Below are 22,038 nucleotides of genomic sequence, written 5' to 3'. Positions count from 1 at the left end.
AAAAAAAAAAAAAAAAAAAAAAAAAAAAAAAAAAAAAAAAAAAACAGGAAACCAACTCGCCATAAATAGCGATGTATAATTTGGCAAAATTGAATTCCAATGACCCGCGACCATCCCGGCAAAAAAAAAAGAGATTCTCAACGAGAACCGTTCAGCCAAGCGACCAGCGGACAAGCCCGATCCGCGGCACCGCGTGAATTTCCAAATAAAAAATTAGCAACGGACCATCCCGATCGCAGTGGCGCGAACATAGCGAAAACCTGCCTAAAGACTGACTTATGGGCCTCAGGATGAAGGGAGGAGGCTGGGATATAAAATAGGGCAGTAAATAATGGATCACGCCTATCCTATTCCTGAGCTGATTAAAGAGTTCTCATCAAGCAACCTGAGTTATAACCTCAATACCATCCGTCTTCGTTTCATTCTCTCTCCTATCCGTACAATCAACCTGAAATAGGGGACGCTTCGAGGCGATGGCGAAAGAGAAATATTTGCTTCTTCAGCCGCGCCGTATTAACCTTCAGCAGCGTTAATTTCCACTCTCGAGGTTTCTTCCTGCTCCAGTCCTCGTTCGCGTCCTCGTGAGACCACCCGGGAGGACGCAGCAACACTGGGTCCTGGTAGACGCCGTCGCCGACGCCCGATTACTACCGGCAGCAGACGCTACTGGCTTCTGGATGGAGAGGGGGGGTATGGTACACCCCCCCCCCACCTGGGTTTTTGCGATATTACGGGCAGACGATCGATCGCACACCTGTCGTCTTCTGCTCCCATCTTCCCCTCGATATCCTTTACGAGCACCGAGTACCCTGTCCCTCCAGGGGCGGAGAGGAGGGCGGGCGACCCCTGACCACCCTCCTTAGCCTAGCAATCCCGAAGGAACGCATCTGCAAAATAAGTACGGTCAAATTTTAATGCCGGCTGTTATGCTTGCAGTAAATCAATAAGGGTCGGAGGGGTGCCAGGGGTCCTGATAGTATACGGTAGTGGGCCAGGACCCTCCCAGCTGATGACGTTGAGTGGCGGACGGGTATGAGACAGAAAGGAGAATCCCTGGTGACAAAATAAACCTGAGCCCCCTCTGGAAGTTGGAACTTTAATGCTCGCAAATTTTCACCACCCCCCACCAACCCGGTGCGAACTTTCCACGTGGCGCTTCGGGAGTCACGCGTGAGAAAAAGAAATTAGGGGGATAAGGTCGGGCGGTCTTGTATATGCGGTTATGCTGGGTGTCTAGTATAGCAGCGGCAGCGGTGATATATATATATATATATATATATATATATATATATATATATATATATATATTGCGCAGTGTACTTCAACCTCTGCCAAAACTATGTACCTACCCCCTTCGCCCCTGCTGTACGCTCGCCAAGCTTTATTTTCGTAAAGTTCAGGGAACGTTATTCTATAGCGCAAGAGGTAGCTACTTCCGAGAAAATAGATGAAAGCATCCTGGTGGGATTGGTCCAAGTGAAATCGTGACTCGAGCCGTGAAGCCACCAGTAAAAGATAGATAGATAGAATGAGATACTTTCGGACGGCCACTTGAACAGGCAACTTTTCGATCCGATCGCCTTTTCCCCGATTTACCGAGATAATTTAATCGGCCTCGATACCTCCGCCCTTTTCAATCTACCGTCCCTTTCCTTCGCGCTCCCTCCCGCTCCCTCCCGCTCCCACTCGACTACTTTGTCTTTATTCTTGCCTCGGCGGCGTCCATCTTGCTCTTTAGGTAGCACCCTGTCCCCGTGCACTGGATGGTCGAAAGTATACGCGAATGCGAAACTGCACTGCAGCGTGCACGAGGGAAGTTGAAGGACTTTCGAGAAATATGTAACAGGGAAAACGGGAACCTGGAGAATTCAAGGATATACAGATATAAGTAGAAAAGACTTTTATGTACAGCGAGGTATACGCGCTGCTACTGTTTGCAGAAATATTTTCTAGCCCCGTCGAGAGAGAGAGAGAGAGAGAGAGAGAGAGAGAGAGAGAGAGAGAGAGAGACGAGTTTGGCTTCTCAAAGCATAAGAATATAACGTTCAAAGACTCAACGTCTGTGTCGGGGTATGTAAATTTGCTGAAGAATCATAAAAGTTTATCTGACATTATTACTCGTAAAACCAATTCGTCCTTTTATTTCGCGAAGAAGATTATTCCTAGAGTTCATACAAACATTGACGGTAAGAAGGCTGGAAAATTCTTTCGATGATTTTCCTCATATACGATCCCATCAATTTTCTCGATCAGATTAAAAATTCGAATCTCCCGCCATTCTCGCACTCCCCTTAGTCACCTTTTTTTTTTCATCGTCACGTCGATCCGCCCGAAAACGCGCGACGAATTAATACAAAATACAACGAAGAGCCGATGATTCCAGTCGTCATCGAGTTAAAGGATCGAAGGACGTTCAATAATTCTTTTAATTTTTGATCTCGCCTCCTCGTCCTATGACGTCACGTCGGTTACGTTATATTTCGTATAATTTCAATGTTCAAACCGAAGTACCAACCACGTAGAAATTACATTGGAAATTCGCATGCGGTCCTGTGTGTATTCAAGCCGGACTGAATTCTGAATACGCGTCCGTATAAATAGTGCACATGCACTCGCGGTCCCATAGACAGACACGCGCGCAACTTCGAATTATGCAAATGTATTTAGGTCTGCTGCCGTTGTTAACAGCCAGTGCATGTGGCGGTTGGTACCTATCGGTTAAATGAGCATCTTTTGCACGTACCGCATTTACTATTTCGATCGATATAAACAGAGTGGCCAATCCGATTGGCCAAGGGCCGTAACGTCAACGGCGTGACGTCATAACACTTTATATTATCCAAGTAAAATCCAAACCCTTTAAATCCGCCAGGGTCCTTATCGAAAACCCGATCCGATCCTTACGGCCGCAGCTGCAGCTGCACGAGTCGTATATTTTATTTGGTCACTCGCGACTTGCATACTACGATCTTTGCAGCATGTTACTAAGCAGTTAACTGTTATCCGGGTTTTATTATTTTTTATTAATTTTTTTTTTTTTTTTTCAAATTCGCGTACCGTCGCGCAATTATGAATGCACGCTTTTGCGGTTCTGTATGCATTTAATATGCACGTGTGTATGTATATATATCTACTAGAGACGCATAGCTAGAGATACACGCCTTGCGCGCAAATGTAATCGGATCTTCAGCCATTGTTAGACTCTACTAGTTTGTAAGAGGAGCTTCGGTTAAATGAGAATCTTTTATACATTCCGTGTATAGCATTTCCGTAACCTTTTTCCATATTTTAATTAATGATGACTTCCCATTCGAATGCAACGTACGAGCACTGATATCATGTCGACGACTCTGTCCTGTGTTCTCTCGGTTCTTATGTATATATAAGCGTCTCACTCTTGCTCCTTTATGTCTCCTCTTGCCTTTCCCTTTGCTCTTGGCTGCCACCCTCGCGCTCTCCTCGTCGTCGACGAATATACGGATATATGACGAACGTGAGTATAACCAGACATGGGTGTTTGCACGAAGGTTTTGTAGTTACTTCGAACAAACTGGAAATTCTATACTCCGTCAGAATTATGAACAGGCATGTACATCTGCCCAAGTCCCTCGGAACGATCTGGTAAACGTATTCTGGTCTGTCACCATTGTTAACATCCGCCGCATGAAACCCTCGACGTAGACGGAATAAGCATCATCTTTTATTCCGTATACCGCTTGGAATTTCGATCACGATGTAAAGTATTTTTAACGAACGTGAAATACACAGCTTCGCGGCCCAGCGTTATACGAAGGTACGTAGTAACGTCTGCATTAGACGTGTCACTCCTCTTTCTCCTTTTAAACTATAAATGCCTCCGTGTACATAATTTCCACAAAGTTATACCATATATATATATATATATGTAATATCTAAAGGTCTGTTAATCAAAAGTATATGCTGCCAGATGCCGTTTGCCTTTTCAATTTCTACACGCGATTAACTTCAGACACCTCGTTAACGTTTTTCTTCGAAAGTTCGTTAGACTTCGTGCAGTTAGCTTTTAAAATTTCCCGCTTCGATCTGCGCCGAGCGCTTCCAGTTCGGGCGACCGCCGCGCATCTTCCGTTGCGCTCGGTGTCATGGCGCTGCCGATTAAGTGCGTATATCACGGGCCCTGAGATACGGGCAGTGTCATTCCCGTACCAATTCCGTATTGCTGATGATTAATCACGTGCTGCGTGTCCGAGAGATACTAAAATATGGAGTACAGTATTACCAACCCGACGAGTCGCGGTCCGTAAGCGTCAATGGCACGTGTCGCAAGGTTCATTTCTCAATTTCGTTAATGCGACGTTCTACCGCGTCAAGGGCAACGGCGACTGTTGACGACGGACCCAGGTATGTACGCGCCAACCGAACGATGACTACCGTGCGACGAATCCGGCGGTTTGAATAATGGTGGATTATAGGGTGAGGAGGACAGTGGCTCCCCGTCGGTAAAGGAGGACTGGCTGGAAATTAAAACAGAAAGGTGCCAAGGAAAGTTGAGACGACTCCACTGGGTAATTACACTTTGAACGAGAATTCCACTTGATCTCTTTCTCTCTCTATTCGACTCTCTTATTCTCTATCGGTATCTCTGTTACTCTAGTTTTATTTATTTTCTTTCTCCTCCCTGTCCTCGTCCTCGACCACGTCCTGTCGCCATTCCTCCTTGTCTCTATCCCAACATCTCTAGTTTTTCATTCTTCTACGTCCACGTAGCATCACCCGGTGTCTCTTCGATCGGCAGAGTGAATTCTCCGAGTTTTCTGTCACGCTGTACTGCAATTCGCATTCGTGTCGCGCGACTAACCGAACGTATCGGGGGGGGGGGGGGGGGGGGGGGGGGGGGGGGGGGGGGGGGGGGGGGGGGGGGGGGGGGGGGGGGGGGGGGGGGGGGGGGGGGGGGGGGGGGGGGGGGGGGGGGGGGGGGGGGGGGGGGGGGGGGGGGGGGGGGGGGGGGGGGGGGGGGGGGGGGGGGGGGGGGGGGGGGGGGGGGGGGGGGGGGGGGGGGGGGGGGGGGGGGGGGGGGGGGGGGGGGGGGGGGGGGGGGGGGGGGGGGGGGGGGGGGGGGGGGGGGGGGGGGGGGGGGGGGGGGGGGGGGGGGGGGGGGGGGGGGGGGGGGGGGGGGGGGGGGGGGGGGGGGGGGGGGGGGGGGGGGGGGGGGGGGGGGGGGGGGGGGGGGGGGGGGGGGGGGGGGGGGGGGGGGGGGGGGGGGGGGGGGGGGGGGGGGGGGGGGGGGGGGGGGGGGGGGGGGGGGGGGGGGGGGGGGGGGGGGGGGGGGGGGGGGGGGGGGGGGGGGGGGGGGGGGGGGGGGGGGGGGGGGGGGGGGGGGGGGGGGGGGGGGGGGGGGGGGGGGGGGGGGGGGGGGGGGGGGGGGGGGGGGGGGGGGGGGGGGGGGGGGGGGGGTGGGGGGGGGGGGGGGGGGGGGGGGGGGGGTAAGGAGGGACAGGAAATCGCGTACCTTTTCAGAATGACTATTGCGAATTCTTTTTTTGACGTCTTACGATTATTCCTTAGACGGGGCTAATAATAACTCCCATGAGTTTTTCCCTAACGAGAAATTTACTTGCTAATAACATTTTACTCGCCGCTTATACGCTTACGTCTCTCTCTCTCTATTCCTGCGTCATTAGAACTCGTTACGGTTCGCTCGCAAATTCATAAAAGGGATGCTTCGGCGGCATATTGCTTTTATAATGTACAGAGAGCCGCGCGCAGTGTTTCTTCATATCTGCGACCTGTGCCCGTCGCCTTTTCACGATGCGATATTAACTTGCACGAGGTAAGGCCGTTTTTCGGTGGATTTTCATAGGAAAATATTTGACCGTGTACGTATACCTATATATTTGTATATACCGGCGCCTGGCTACTCGCGTCGTGTCCCTCGCCGATCCCACGTCGATCCGTCGAAAATTCGACGCCGTCGAATTGGCAACCGAGACCAGGGACGGCGACGAGCCAAGCTCAATATTTATTTTAAGCACGTGACAATTATTCGGATCCGCTTTCAAATTTAAAAAGGACTCTACGCGTTTTCATATAATTTTTAACAAGGCCGCGAGAGACCTCCTGCGACACTTTGCTTTGCAATTATAAGAAACCCGTGTGTAAAAGGTTTTTCGGAAAATTCGTTTCTACAGGTATATATGCGAATTATGGAATATAATGAAATTGAGAAACGCTATAAAAAGTATATGGGCAATGTATATACGTATATTCAATGAAACTTTCGTTATTATTATTATTTTTTTTTTCATCCTCCTCGCACCCGCAGGAGCTTCATTTATATTTTATACAAAGTACAGCGGATTATTGATGGGAATTGAAAATACAAATTCCGCGCTTTTTATATACCATATATTTATATTCAATTCAGTTCTTCCCGATTGCCGTTTTAATGCAAATTGAAAAAAAAAAAAAAAATTATCCATGTATACCCATCTAATTAATTTGATAAATTCACCGATAGCGTCCATCATGAATGAGAGTTCCGAACAATTTTGTTCGAACGAATGGAAAGCAAAAAAAAACTGAAATAAAGTAACGATTCGATAAGAATCAATAACTCGCGCCAGCTACAAAGCGGATTCAATAATATTTCTAACTAGAAATATCGAATTCCCATCGACAGTCTCGTACCATTTTGGTAAACGACATCGATCGTCGTACATAGGTGAATTTTGTACACCGCTTTGGAATTACTTTTCGAACCATCGACATTCCACAACGTGTACCACTGTATATGCATAAATATCATATACACATATGGGTAAGCAAGGCCTAAAGAACTCGTCGAGTAACCGTCGAGAAATATATTTCTTTCCAATCTGTTTCCTACGTTTACGATATGCGTTTACCGATATCTGACGAAAAAAAAAAAAGGAAGAAAAAAACCCCCCAACAAAACCAAACCCCCCGATACACGTATACGAGTAATGCATAACGAAAGTCTCTGAAACTAGAAATGTTTTCACGTCGAGTACCAGAACTTCGAAGGTTCAAGCGAAATGGCACGTGACACACATAAACACGTGTATATATATACTCTTTTTATTTTGTACACTCGTTAATCGCTCCTAATTATAAATTTAAACTTCGCCACCCAGAGGTAAAACCGGCGTAAGGTTATCGATCGGAAGCACACAGTAGCGCTCCCATAACTTTGGCGCTGTGCTATTTCGCAAATGCCCCGGCAACAATGGCCAAAGCTAAAGTCGTATCTGCATTTGGATAGACTGGAGGACCAAGTCCGATTTCCGGTTAGATTATCATCTCAGGAGTTCTCGACCCAACGAGAAGTCAAGGGGCAAGGGCTATTTCTCAAAAGGGCGATTCGCACCCTCTCCCTCGAACATTTCGAATCCGTCCCTAATGATTTTATGGTATCTACTTGTTAACGAGAGAAAGGAGCAAACGACGTATCCCCCCGAAATTCGTTGAATCCCTAAATGGACCAAGATGGAGAAGGTATTCGCGGTCCTGGATTACCGGTGACAGCCTGCTTGGAAATGAGACTCTCCCCCCACGTGCGTATCTTACCAGCCACCGAGGTATAATGAGACCTTGCCGGTAAATAATACCGTTTCACCTCGAGAGACTCGAGACTGAGAAGCAAAGCACTCCCCGGACCCTAAACAACGTACGAGGAAGATTTGGCTATGATTTCGTAAGGTAATCAAAGTCCACGTTACTGTGGCGTTATGTTTATTTTTATATATATATATATATATATATATATATATATATATATACTGGAAAGCAATCTTCCCAAGCAATTGCAGCTCGATCGTAGTCACGGTTAAATCAGTTGCCGACCGAAACGACACGTTCCCGCTAAACTAAGTTGTCAAGCGGGCTAAACCACTGCGCCAAGTGCGCTGTATAAAATGTATCCAGTGGCATGGATTAGGACGTATCGGGTCAAGGAGCTCGGCTTATCCTGCCAATTGCCAGTAGAAAATGGGATTTGAGACCGTCACACGTCAATGCTCCCTGTTAGCTCCTATGCACTGTGTACACGTGGAAACTCCTCGAGAATGTAATGGACATGGTCCAATGAAGGAAAACGGCTAGAACGAGGGAATCCAAGTGGTCCTTCGACCTTCTTCGCTTCTTATATCCTTATTCCTGCTATTCTTCCTTCTCCTCCTTCGCCTAATGTCCACGACTCCTTCTCGCTTCTTCTCGAGATCTACTTCGTTCTGCGCGAGCTTTTAGTCACTTACTCTTTATTTCCCTTCTGCTCTTTTTCGCGCTCTCTCTCTCTCCCTCCCTCTCATTCCTTTGCTATTCGCCTCTCCCTCAGGTACACTCACGACCACCTTCCCCCTCCTCTCGCTCTCTCCCTTTCCCGTGCCATTACTTTACTCCATCATGCCAAAAGCAATCTTACGAAAATTCGAAGAGAAACGGCACCCCGGTAATTCCGTGCGATGAATTTATTCTTGACGTACTTCCGGTAAAGAAGAAGAAAAAAAAAAAGAAATAGTGAATCCGGGAATCTTGTCATTATCCTACTTTGAAGTAGCCTCTTCTTCTATTTCGTCCCCGTTCTGTACAACTTTGACCCCCACCCCTCCACAGTCCAATCCCTCCCTCCCCGTTACGTCACACGGGTGGCATTGTTATGTGACTTCAAAGGGAATCGTCATATATCCATATACTACGTTCCCTCATTCTTTTCCTTTCATCCCTGATATTTTCTCACTGGTATGCCCCTTTGCGGTATGATCCGTTTAAGTAACGTCTGACCCTGGACCGCGGGCTCTACCGACCCCCCCTTTGTTATCGTCGTTATCGTTCTATCCCAGTGCGCGAAAGACAACGAGAAACCGTAAGAGCCTCTCTTTGGTAAAACTGAATTTGAAGTTCCTATCGGTCTTCGCGTCAACGTTACGCCGGTTCCTAATCTCATTTGAGAATTCCCACGCGAGCCGAGTGGCATTGTTGCACCGAAGATTGCTTCGCGGGAAGTTTAAACTCGTGGAACTCGGGGCCCCACGCAATCGCCATGAAGATTAAACGGGAGAGGCCGGGGCCAAGTTTTACACGTGAAACCTCATCAGCGTAGAAGCCAGTCCGACCAAAGAGAAACCAAGTTATTCTTCTTCCAAACGAAATTACCCCTATGTCCTTGTCACGTGCTAGTGACATTTGAACTTCCGTTAAGAGTCTGACGGGTGGGTACATACGACCCAGGGACCCTCCCGCCCTGTCACTCTCCTTGACGTCTGTATTTTACCAGAATATTCGTATTCCGACGTGTCCACGGATTTCTCCGGAGTATCGAATTATTACATCAATTATGTAAATGGGGAGATTTTGTAAAAAAGATCATGTCCGCAGAATTTATATAACGCGTCGGAGTCGTCGCGAGTCCCGTCACGTCAGAGTATTTTTGCAAGGGTGTGTGTGGGTGCCTCAGCAAGCTACCCCATAGCGTAACGGACGACAGTCCTTGAAAGGGGCAGGTGGGGGGGGCAGCTGGAAGAACGTCAGCCAGCTGGAGAAAGCGAAGGAAAGTTAGGAAGAGAGTCAACGTTCTAAGAGGTTATGAAAGTGTAGAGTGAGTCAGAGAGAGAGAGATGGACGTAACCACCCCTGGTCTATACTTCAGAGTTAGGGGTAGATCTATTGCCAAGGTATCCTCGAGGCACCAAAAGCTCCTACCCCCCACTGTATCGCCCACCTGACACTGAGCTCGAAGCTACGACGGAGGGTTGACGTTTCTCAAGATAATTGCGTTTTATAGTGTAGACGCCGTATTAGAGCGATATCTGGAGGAAATGTATATCGAAAAGAGGACGGGCCTTCACGCTGCGAAACCCGAGCTGGGCCAGCAGGGAGGGAGTAGTGCTCGAGGGGTTTGCTCGGTCGTGACACAAAGCGGGGATCTGGTCGAACCAGTGAATGATCAATGGTTTCTAGAAGCAATTGAACTTTACGATGCGTCATACACGCGAATCGCGCGATCGATTTTAAATGAAGCTCAGCTTTAATACCGTTCTTACTGTTTGGCCATCTGGATGCCGAATGGCTTTGCGTTAAATCAATCAGCTATGGCCATAATCAAATGTAACTTTACTATCTGACTGCTTAGGAAGTGATGCCAGTGGCAGGCAATTAATCAGTCGATTTAACGAGCAATTCAAGTAATTACAACTAACTATAGTCGATTCGACGTTATTATCTCGTTCGATGGAATATATCCCTCTTCTCTGTACCTTCCCAGTCGTCCGCTCGAATTGGACAAATAAAATAATTTGATCCGATTCGAAAGACAGAATTTTTGGAAATTTCACTCGAAACCGCCCAATTATTTAAACGTGAACGTACGTATCCGTGAAGAAAATTTTTTCGAAATTACACCTAAGATATATTACGTTCGTGGAATCGTATAATGAGCGAGCAATCAGCTGATCCTGAATAGCAATTCGAAGAAACCGACTGTCACGGCCCAGGTCAGATATAAGTTCACCAAGGAGAAGGATTTCAAATATCCTATGAAACGAAAGCAGACGGCATCGTGCGCGAAGGTAGATATTTTCAAATAAAACCTATATGACTATTCCCTTTCAATATATCCGGTACTCGCATTTCGGACAAATGATACGAACGTATAGATATTGAACGCGAGTATATTCCATGTCGAGGAAAGAGCACGGGTCCACGTGCGCGGCACGTGGGCATCCGTGCGGACCGCGTCACGCTTTGTACCTGAGCACAGGACGGCCTTTGTGCTTTGTGCAGCGTCAGTACGCAGTAGCCTGAAAGATCCAAGTATCTATCCGTATGGTAAGTCACTTTGGTGTCTATAGCTTATGCATATTTTACACGTACCTAGGGTTACTATGCGTAACCGTACATGGGTACCTGAGCGTCACTGTGATATAGATCTATATAAATTAAGGTCAGGTTAGGCATATACATGTAAATTGGGCGAGAACCTAACACGATCCGCAATGCACCGGCGCGACACACGTGTTACCAAATACTACGGTAAACGTTATATCAACCTACGAGGAACATCGCTTCAACGATATTTGTTTCTGGGTATTTCTCCTATGTACTTCCGGTGCTTCTTCTGCCAAGCGATAGAGGTTAGGTTGTAAAGCAAGAGGGGCTGAGGTTGCACGGGAGCCCCAGAGCCCAGAGAATGTCAACGCCTCGACGGTTTCCTGGCAAATTCCTCTACCATCCGTTCTGGCTTCTGTCCTCGGTGTCCGCAGTCTCTCCTGCTCGAATTGTACCCGCACGTTTCCCTCGTATTACAGAAATATTTACATTGCCGAGATATCGTGATATCACGGCACTGGATACACCGTATTTCCTCAGTTATTAGGTAAGTGCTGCTTTACGGATAGTTTGACTGATTTTAATGTGATTTGTATATATATTGATTGCGATTGTGAAATTAGCATTTCAGGTGGTGGCAACTGTAAATAAAATTACAGTTTCCTTTGAATCCAGCGCAATTCCATAGTTCCTTATGGGCTTTGTTTTGAGCTGCCACCGCAAAGATGCTAACTTCTCAGTTGTACAATGATTCGCGTATTTCTTAAACGAAATATTGATTAAAGTAGTACACATAATTATTATCATACCGTAGATATAATTCACTTGCTTTTATCTCGTGGAGCGGGAAAATTCAAATTGTATAGGTACCTTTAATTATTCACTCGGGCAAGGCAGTCGCGTTATGCAATTGTCTTTATTGCGTGTATACGTAGAGTAAACAAGTTGAACGTAGATATTTCAAATTCTTGTATTGTTTTAGATGTACAATGCTTTATGTAGATTTATTGTAATATTAATAGATATAGGTGTAATCGCGATTGTTTTCAGAAGTCCTTAAAAATTCCAGGTTTATATTTTACCTGTACTGTATCAAGAAATTCGGTCGGGTCTCGTGCCGAGATATAAATTTCAGTGGTTGGAACTGCTTTGATATATAGTTGAGTAGCTAGAACTTATGATATTCTTAGGAAAAATACTTACGTGTAATAATTATGGTAAGTAGAGGAGTTCTGTGAATTTCTCTGACAAAACGTATTGAATTCGTGTAGACTAGACATGCCCGTGTAATCTGTGTCGCGCGGTTCTGATATGTAGAATATACTATATACGTAAATGTAAATCCTACTTACGTGGCTACCAGTGATTTCACCTAATGGTCAGAAAGCAGAATGCACCACAGCATTGAAACGAAAATCCCTGGATTGTTGTTCTCCTGAAATGCCGATTTATAGCAAATATAGTACTCTGGTTTATTGTTGTATATATATCAATTGAGCGGTCAGTAGTCGAATTTATTGTACCAATAATTCATAGAATTAAAGATACCGAAGACCTGACAATGACCTAACGATAAATTCAAAATGAGTTGGTATATACCTTGAGAAAAATTGGGATGATCCGACGTGCGAGTAGAATGTAGGTGGAAGTTGTAGCTCCAGCTGCCATTTAAAGTTGAACTTTTGACCATTGGTTGGATGATCTGCAGGAAGAAGGAAAACGTTCAAGATAATAAAGGGAAGGAACTTCAAAGTTGGAAAAATAATAAAGAAGGTAGAAAAGAATCTTGTGAAATGGGCCCCTCCCCGCCCATTTCCGTGAGGTCCTACCTATTCACGAAGGAGCTACGACCCCTCCGAGGTCCACCGGAGGACCGTGTTTTGGGGATTGAGGAAAAAAGCCCCAGAGTCCTGAGACTCCTGCGTCCAAGATGCGGGGAAAAACCTCAGGAACGAAAGGAAGCTGGGACAGGCGACAAGAAAGACGCAAAAGATAAGTTTAACAGGAAAGTCTCTCGTATCCGGCAGGGACTTTAATCAAAAGAACCGATACTACTTCAAGTGAAGCCAACCCAGGAACACGAGCAAAGGCAGCTACTTTGCCCAGAGCCAATGGACTACCCCTCCGACCTCTCTACCGACACTTGGGATGCTTTCCATCCACACAGGTGCTCAAGGGTCAGCGAAGCCTTCAGGAAGCCTTGTTAGGAAAGTGAAGAAAATTATACTAAAATCGCGAAAGATACACACCTGGTTAGATTGACCACACGCAAGACTATGGTCGTAGCGTACCCTAAGGGTCCTCAAGGCCCCGAAGGTCCGGAGAGACCATATTGCGACCACAACCTGGTCCCACTGAGCAAACTCAGCAGATGAGGTGGAAGAGCAACCTCCGTCACCATAGTCCACGTGTGTCTCTCTAACAGAATGAACTACCCTCTTATCACTACTCAAAGAAACATGCTCAGCCCAATCAAAGAAATAGGAAAAGTAAGACAAGCACAAGGAAAAGTAAACGAGAACAGAAAGGAAAGACGAAGGCAGAAAGAAAGCAATAAGGAAAGTAAAGAATAAGTTAAGAAATAAGAAAGGAAAACAAAAATGATATTAGCAAAGTAAGGAATAAGAGTATAGGAATAAACAGAAAATAAATATAGAAAAAAAGAATACAAACTGGTAAGACGGGGTCGTCCAAGAGACTGGTATACGTGACCGGCTCGTGAGGGAATGACCGCTCAAAGCCTAAGCACTCCCAAAAGTGACCTCCCCTCCTTCCCACACACGCATTCGCGGTTTCTGCGTAACAATTTTTGCACTCCGACAAATTTTACAATTTCCAACACTTCTGACTGTTACCCACCACGCTTCTTGCTTTCTAAGTGTTAATGTATACACTTATTAATATAATTCATCGATCGGACCACTATCAGCATATGCACTTGTATGTCCTCTTTAGTATGGCTACCAGACATACTCCCAAAGAACACGTTTAAAAAACTGCCAAGATACGTAAGTCACTACATATCTACTTATTGTATGACCCAACACTAGCCCTTCATTTAAATTGTAATTTTCAAATTTCCTATAACGCCTTCGCTACTCGTATTAATACTGCTTCTCATACACAATTATTTGACCTAATGGTCATTTAATAATTAATCACACTTTAGATGATTCCCTATCGAATATTGTACTTGGTATAGTTTTTTACACGTTAGTGTTTTTTGCGGTACACTACACATCGCGCCCGGCTTGTAACGGCCATGATGCTTTGCCGAGGGGCCCCGAACGGCCGCGGGTTCTCACGAAGCCGACCGAAAAGCAACGGAGACACCCGAGCGGCCATAGACCCGCCATTGTTACGAAAATCGCGACGAGCAACAACATGGGTGCGAGTACAAGTTCGAAAGTGCAGTGAGAAGAAAGGAAAAGAAAAGCAAAAAAAGCACAGAAGAGTAAAGAAGAACGAAGGAGGGAGTGACGAAGGACACGACACGAGGAGAAAGTCTTCACATATGTACGTACGTTTTATTTTCGGTCGCAATGACATTTTGACTGAAGGTATGTTCCAATTTGCTACCAGTATTATGTTTGTAGTGATGTCTCTGTTGATCTGCATGCTATTAAGTGAGACACAACCATGCTGGTAGTACTGGCAGTGTATTTCGAAAGGTATCTTTAACTGACAGACGGACGATTGTTTCTTTCTCCCTTTTTTCCTATTAACCTCACGTACGTTTCAAGCTAAGACGCAGTAGGTTCTGTTGACTAAATTCTACGAAATAGATGTTTCAACACAGCGATTTCACTGACACTCGATATTGAAAATACGCAACACATATACGTAATCCCTTCAGAAAGTGGTCTGCGCAAAATCATCGTATTATTACATATCCTAAAGTCCAACCACTCGATACCTCAGTTTTGACTAAATATTCTATTAGTAAAGTTTCTTCGCAGTCGAGTATGTCACATAGAGACATATACAAAAAGTTGGGATTACTCAAGAGACGAATTTTTTTTATCAAAACTTTATTACATTCGTAGCGAATTTCGTATTATTTTTTAAAAATGCGTTTAACGCTCGGACCTTATAAAGTTCTTATAAAGGACGTTCAAGAAAGTATAAATCGATACGCGTGTATCTATACTGTATATGTAATGACCGACAGAGTAAAAGCTCCGGATAAAAGCTTCCGGTAGTTATTACACGATACGGGAACTCGCTGAGACACCTTTTTCAACTTCAGAGCCAGCCATCGCACGTGAACGACTTATAATGGCTTATCTTTCAATGCGAAGCCGCGGCTTAAAAAGTGTTCCTATCTAAAATTGCTGGCGCGTCGTAACTACGACCACTCTTTATCCATACTCATAAGCATAAAGCAGAATTCGAAAAACTTTCAAGTACAATGAACACGGGTAAGCCCGGTTACACAGTTGCAGTAGGTATAGCACACTATGCTTATACATATACCTCGCCACGAAGTAATCGTGGAATTGCGCATTACGTAATTTTTTCAAACGCGACACGTTACAACTCCGGTATCGCTTTTCGCCATGCTAAGTAACATTCAACCAGTTCCTAACCATAAGCCCAGAGTCACGACACCTGGAAAGCCTTAATTATTGTGTATATAGATATACGTACAATATTCCATAAATAATATGTAGCACATGGAATTTCATAAAAAGCTCTTTATTCGTATCTTTAGTTAAATATTTTTTATTGCACGTACCTATACGTATATAAAGGTAGTATGAATTCCCATCTGTATTACAAACGAACGTTTTAGGTTTGATTATCAATGTGAAGACTGTCACTGCTTCTCTATCGTTCCTTTCGTTCGGTTTGGATTAATCTCGAGAAATGGCAGGCGCGACGCTAGATTCGCGGTTGGGTTATAAAAAATGATATAGGGAAATGGGACCGCGTCGGTCAGGTACAAATTACTGGCGAGCGTCATGGAGAACTGGATGGAAACTAGCCTTGGGAATTGAAGTAGGTTTGCAGAGAAATTGCTATACACAGTATAGCTAACGGTTTTACCCCTTCTGGCTCGTTTCGACAAACTATATCTAACCTGTGTACTCTCTCTCTCTCTGTCCCTCTCTCTCTGATATTGTAACGCAGCAAGCAGCGCAGGATACGGACGTTCCGCTCACGCCTTCTCCTACGGCTGTTTATGAGGGTTGAAGATTCGCGGAGGTAACACCTGGGGCTTATGATTCCGGCATTATTGCTTGAGTAAATTAACCCTGTAATATCCTTCTCCTCAGGTCGGTGACAAATTCTAACAGTCCTCCATATATGTATGCTTCAGTTATTCATTAATTAGAACCGGCTCGAGTATTATTATTGAGTCCTAGTTAATTAACGAAATTAAAGGAACGTTAACGCCCAATCCAATAACCGTGGTAGGACTGATAATTTATTTACATGAAATTTCGTTACAATCTGATTAAGTTGATAACTCTCGAACTTATCTAAAAGATAATCAAAGAACTTTCGATGCTCTTATCGCGTAGCGGGTTTCACTTCGAAGACTTCGTATTTTCATGAAAATTCCAAGCCTCTCCCTTTTCACGCGTGAAGCCATCTTGATCCCATCCCTAATAATCACTCCCTCATAGCTCGGGCATCCTGGACCACCCCACTTCATCGTAATATCTGCTAAAATAGTGTGTAAGGGTTGGCTCGTCGGAAAAGCTAGTTTCATGACGGCTAAACGAGTATATCGACCTATTCGATTTAATTAGCCAGGGTTTATATACGTATATATATATATCATCCCCTTGCCTGACTCTAACCAGCCTGCCCACACCCGTCACTCACCTTTCCTTCTACACCCTTGCTTGCGCACTACTTCACTTTGTTAAAATCACTCATTTCCGCAATCGTCCATTGGGAACAATAAACCAACCCCTATCGTATATAATGCAACCCTGTTAATTAGCCGATAGATTGAAATACCAGAATCACGTATACTATCGATGTCCCTGTGATAACGATCGCACGTCACAGACTGCCCCATCGCCGATGGAAAAATTTTCGTTAAACCTTACGAGGCTTGAAAACGTGGTACGAATTTGCGGTGCAGGTAAATTAAGATTAGAATTCACTTTGGCGCTTGTCTGCTCGATGGAAAGATCCGTACGGTGTTTATACGTTGGTTATGTTATTTAAATAATTATTTTGAAGAGCCCATATTCGAAGGGATCGTGCGAAAGTCTGAAAGAGGGTTGATTTGCTAACTTCCTGGAAGAAGCTCGAGATCGATATTTCCAGCGATAGGTATACTTAGGTACCTCGTCACCCCTTTCTAGTTTAACGAGGATTCGTTCGCTTCGGCATTGTTCGTTAACAGCAAGGAGCGCTCCTGGTGACGATCGATCGAAGCTTCGTGTAACGAGGAAAAAAAAGAACGAAGGCTTCGGGAAAGTTTTATAAAACTTTTTTTTTTGTTTTTTAATTCAACAATCTCGAAGATCAGACTCGGAACGATCTCTTGGAATCAATGACGATAGTTTGGTCGTAGATAAGAATAATTATTGATCCTGGTGCATCGTGCTTGTATATCTATGTATATAGGAAAGTCTCGTAATTATACACGTGATACGATATGTGATCGATTAAATTAGTCAGATTGAAATTAATGCAGACTACCTGGACGGATGCCTATCGTTTGAACGGTATGGTAATCTTTTTTGATTGTTTGATTTATTTCGGCGAGATCGGGCTGTGGGAGGTCGAGAGAGAATATGAGTTTTATGGCACGCATAGCTTTGGCCACCTTTGAATTATTGATTATTACACGGCCACTAACCGTTCCTGCAATCTAATATGGTTTATGTAATATTACGTTAGCCAAGGCTATAGTGCGTGTACGGAAACTATTACAGGGATCATTTATCGTCCTTGGCGTAACGTGGTATAGGTCGATAGTAATTTTTAGGTTTTTTTTTTTTTTTTCGTGTTATGCATTCATATACTTTCGTATTATGGTGGAGGTCGGGTGAGGGGCGGTGGGAGATTTTTTGTTTCGTTCAACCGATAAACGTTGGACGGCTTGGATATTAGAAACAGGCAAAGTGAATGCGTTGTACGATTTGGCGGTATAGGGACACCGAACGACTTTGAAAATAAAATGATGAAGCTGGACGCATTAAAGGGTGGAAAAGTTTTAATACTGTTTTGATTCCCCGCGGAGCACTATATTTCCATCAACTTATTGTTACGCAGAACTCTGCTTTTTGCGGGACACGTGTTGCCTGATGTATTCCAGGCGAGAACTTATTTACCCCAGAGGACGTACCACGCATTTCATAATGCGTCTGTATATTCTACGGGCTGTCCCATAGGAATCTGACTAAGGAGGATACCACGTTGCATACCGGCTGAAATTTTCACCTTTGTTCGATTCCGTACACGTGCGTACCGTAGAGTTGCAGCTGGTGCATTAATCATACGTGGGTTCTATATAGATGGTTGAAAAAGCGTAGAAAAGAATTTGCTCTCGAAAAAATATTAAATCGCCGGGAAAAACGAGGTTTGGATAAATTTTATAAGACCAATCTTGTCCGTTCCGTTTGGACAGTTGGAAGATATAACGTTTCCAGGCTGCTTCCTGCCCGGAGCGAATAACTCGGACGTCGGTCTTGGATGATCGAGAAGATTTAACAGAGTTACGAAAACTTTATATCCAGAGTCTAGGCGGATCGAGCTTTGAAATTCTTATCAGCTTAGCGGTGGATAGCCGACAAAAAAAAATTACAATTTTTGTTTCTTTCCACGACAGACATCGTAGGCGATACAAACACGTGTCTGTCCGTCCTTCGAATCAATCGATATTTATTTATCGATCGAGCGTGACGTAACGTATCTTCGATCAATCTGACAATCGTGAAATGAAAGATAGAAAAAAAATTGGGCCCATATACTCCCTCTACGACGTATGTATATCAGCCGAGGAAAAATCTGGCAGGCCCTATAGGGGGACGGTAGTCCGACCGAGCGAACGACGCGCCACCCCGCGGAGATTTATGAAAGGTGAAACTCGTAAATTATAAACATGGGGAACCTATAATACGTTACGTACGTAACGCGTGATCCTTGCAATGCCCCAGTATACTGACATTTAGTATCTATCAACACGGTACGGCGTGAAGCATATAAAAAGAGAAGTTGCTTCCCGTCGAAACGGAAATTAGGGCGTAACTCTATTCCGTGCGGTATCCTACGAGGAATCTTTGGGTGGCTTCGCCAATATAAATAGCCCGTGGGTAACGCACGTTACCGACCGGGAAATGAGCCGTTGCCAAAGTGTTTAGTATTCGCTCGGCGTACGCGTATTTAGCAGACACGCGCGATCCTTTAGCTATGCTCTGCTGCCGCCTTTGGAAAACTTCTTCTTCTTCCTGCCTTGTGTAGAACATTTCTTGCGTCACGCTGTGTACGTATACGTACGTAGGAAGGTAGGAAGTTTCGACACGCGATCGCCTGCCGCGAAACGACGACGCTCCTTGTGACGGTCGGTAAAAAAGATTGAACGAAGAAGACGAACGACCAAATAAATTTATGGAAAATTGATTGAGACCTAAGACTCGGACCGTGGATGGATAAGACGGATCTGACAACGTGGATGGAATGATAACGATTTGTAACGTCGGTTACGTAACAATTACATATTTTATTTACCATTTGACACAACGTACAGTCCCTTCATAGTCACCTGCGACTCGTGCGTTTGATTTTGTTCACAGGGACGGACCGTGGGCGTGGATCAGCCCTTGGGCCCGACCGTATGAAGGAAAATGGAGAGTCGGTACAAATCAACGTCATTCGGTCAACACGGTAATTGGCAGCTCGCAGGTAAATGCCAAAGCATACATCACTATTATATTCCTTCGATAATCAGGATATACGGTCACGCAGATTTTTCACCATTATTTACGCGATCCCGCGGAATCCAATACGACACGGTACGACGTGACAATCCTGAAATTCTAAGTGCAATTATTATCGTCGCTCGATAAGCTCAGTACAGTGTTTAATGATAATTAATAATAATGAATCCGTAAATCGGATTCTACCGTATAGATATATATTTCGAAATTATATATCGAGAGTAACGAAAAATATTAAAAAAAAAAAAAACAAGAAAAATGGCGTGGTTCGTAATAATACTTATTAAAAAATTATCGCGTGTACCCCGGAGGGTTGCATCGGCACGAAATTACAATTACGGGGGTTCATTATTTATTGTTATTATTTTTTTTTACCATCACTCCCCACTTCGAGCAAAAGAAAAAGTTCTCGTCTTTTTTTTCTTTTTTTTTTACTTTTTCTTTTTAAACTCGCTACGTCGATTAGGGATAAACGCGTGTTCCAGCGGCAAGTCTGAAAGTCATCGGTTGTCGTGCGTTCTGTCAGCTGCCCTAACTCCGCCGTATCAGCCCCAATTTTTCTCGACAGAACGGAACGAGGTGGGCCACATGGCTCGTACGATTTTATCCGCTTGGCCACGCACTCGTTATTTCGCCACCGCGATAAATGAGCCCGATCGAATCCACCGCTTCCGCGTTATTTATTACGGGCCCCCGTTTGACAATGATCGAGCCGACTCTTCAAGATGGCTGAATGACCTCCTAAACCTCCTGCCTGTTGCCGTACTTGAAAAATCTTTGAAATCCAACCACTTAAGCTCTGGCTCGCTAACAGTACACGTGTAGTGTACTAAGATCGAGTGCTTTTCACTGGTAGCTGCAGTTCAGACAATGTTCGACGTTATGGTGGGTGCTGCTGCTTTCTCTTTTTCTTTTTCTTTTCTTTTCTTTACTCCTTCATTGTGAGTCCTTAAAAAGCTCGGAACCTCGTACGTAACTTTGTATATACAGATGTTGCTGCTGAACTTAACGCACCGAGCATTGTAATTCTACTTTACATTCAAGTGTGTTTATATATATATATATAAACATTGACACGCTGTAATACATAGTATCCTATCACCTTTCGTCACGTAACTGTAACTTCTCCAGCTCCTTTCCCCGGTAGTCTGACGAATCTTCTTTTTTTTCTCTCTTTTTTTTCTCTTCATTCAGCTCGTACCCTAAGAGAGAGCAACGACGGGTGGGGTGAATCGAAGTGACGTTCAAGAATGAACGATTAAAGCGTTTGCTGAACTCGGCAAGCGATTCGTACGTGCTGAACGACCAGGGCTATCTTCACGCGTTAGTTTCCTGTCGACTGGCTCGGTCGGCTGGTCTTTTTCCTCGGATTTATACGCATCGCATTGTTTCCGTTCAGCGGCGTATCGATTCCTCTCCCTCGTGTATAAGCATGGCGCAAGTGTGATAAAGTCAGCACGCGTGGTAACTCTGTGTGAGTGTGATAAATTAGTCGGGCCTTCATAAACATTTCACAGCTGTTGCCGACACCCTGGGACCACCCCCTCTCCCTCGGCCGCAATCTCTCTCTCTCTCTCTCTCTCTCTCTCTCTCTCTCTCTCTCTGTCTTCGTGCAAGCTATCTGGGAGGATGCTGCCTTTGCGCGGCATAATAAACAGTCTGTATTTACAGATGCCTTCGGTGCAGTATCGATTCGCCGTCTATTAGCTCCTGAATATCCTGGGCGACATAATAATGGCTTTGAAATATCGAGCCGAAACCGCAGGACTTGTTTCAGGAATTTATTTTCGAATCTGTCGCCCTTTTAACGTATACGAAATTACGTTGTACGCTATTTTTTTTTTTCTTTTCACAGAGGGGAAATATATTCGCGGCTATATATACATATATATACGTGTGTGTCATTGTTGACCTCTTATCTTCTTATCTGTGATTACATTACGAATGTTCGTACATGGAAATTTTTTTTTTTTTTTATTATTATTATACTCACATTGATTGACAGGCCACTGGGCACAATGCGTATGTACTGGGTGTTATAAATGTTTTACAGTGGACCGAATCGCGCGTATATAATGGCTTGCCTTTCAGCTTTATACGTAGGTTCGTTCACGGGTCTGACCAGTCGCGGTTTGTTCCACTTGGATTATAATGCGTGTTTCTCCCATAGGTACATTTTCGAACGGAACGAAAATTCTTTTATTTGAAATTTTCGATCAACGCCAACGCCTGGTATCGAGAACGTGGAAGCTTGTTTTCTCTTTTTAGGTGTTTTTAATTGCCATATGTTTTTTTTTTTTTTTTTTTTTTT

The 22,038-nt window shown here is 44.9% G+C and overlaps 1 protein-coding gene and 2 long non-coding RNA genes across 3 annotated transcripts in view; 2 read left to right on the top strand and 1 right to left on the bottom strand.

Moving 5' to 3' along the window:
• Positions 1-51: 51 nt before the first annotated feature.
• On the bottom strand, positions 52-12,551 carry LOC112495156. The gene is made up of 3 exons (XR_003061446.1): positions 12,421-12,551; positions 12,174-12,256; positions 52-887 (listed from the first exon to the last, which is right to left on the bottom strand). It is a non-coding gene; the product is annotated as an uncharacterized LOC112495156 (long non-coding RNA).
• LOC112495155 lies at positions 3,926-4,842 on the top strand. The gene is made up of 3 exons (XR_003061445.1): positions 3,926-4,380; positions 4,452-4,544; positions 4,721-4,842. It is a non-coding gene; the product is annotated as an uncharacterized LOC112495155 (long non-coding RNA).
• A 974-nt stretch (positions 12,552-13,525) lies between the features above and the next one.
• Positions 13,526-22,038, top strand: part of LOC107273072 — a 54,524-nt gene continuing 46,011 nt past the window's right edge. The window contains exons 1-3 of the mRNA XM_025090380.1: positions 13,526-13,829; positions 14,039-14,337; positions 19,584-19,692. Of these exons, the coding sequence (XP_024946148.1) occupies positions 13,764-13,829; positions 14,039-14,337; positions 19,584-19,692 (474 nt within the window). The 5' untranslated portion in view covers positions 13,526-13,763. The remainder of the gene's footprint in view (positions 13,830-14,038; positions 14,338-19,583; positions 19,693-22,038) is intronic.

The sequence above is a fragment of the Cephus cinctus genome, unplaced genomic scaffold, assembly GCF_000341935.2.
Source record: "Cephus cinctus unplaced genomic scaffold, Ccin1 Ccin1_scaffold1362, whole genome shotgun sequence".
Taxonomy (NCBI): Eukaryota; Metazoa; Arthropoda; class Insecta; order Hymenoptera; family Cephidae; genus Cephus; species Cephus cinctus.
This window is presented reverse-complemented; position numbering and strand designations above follow the sequence as displayed.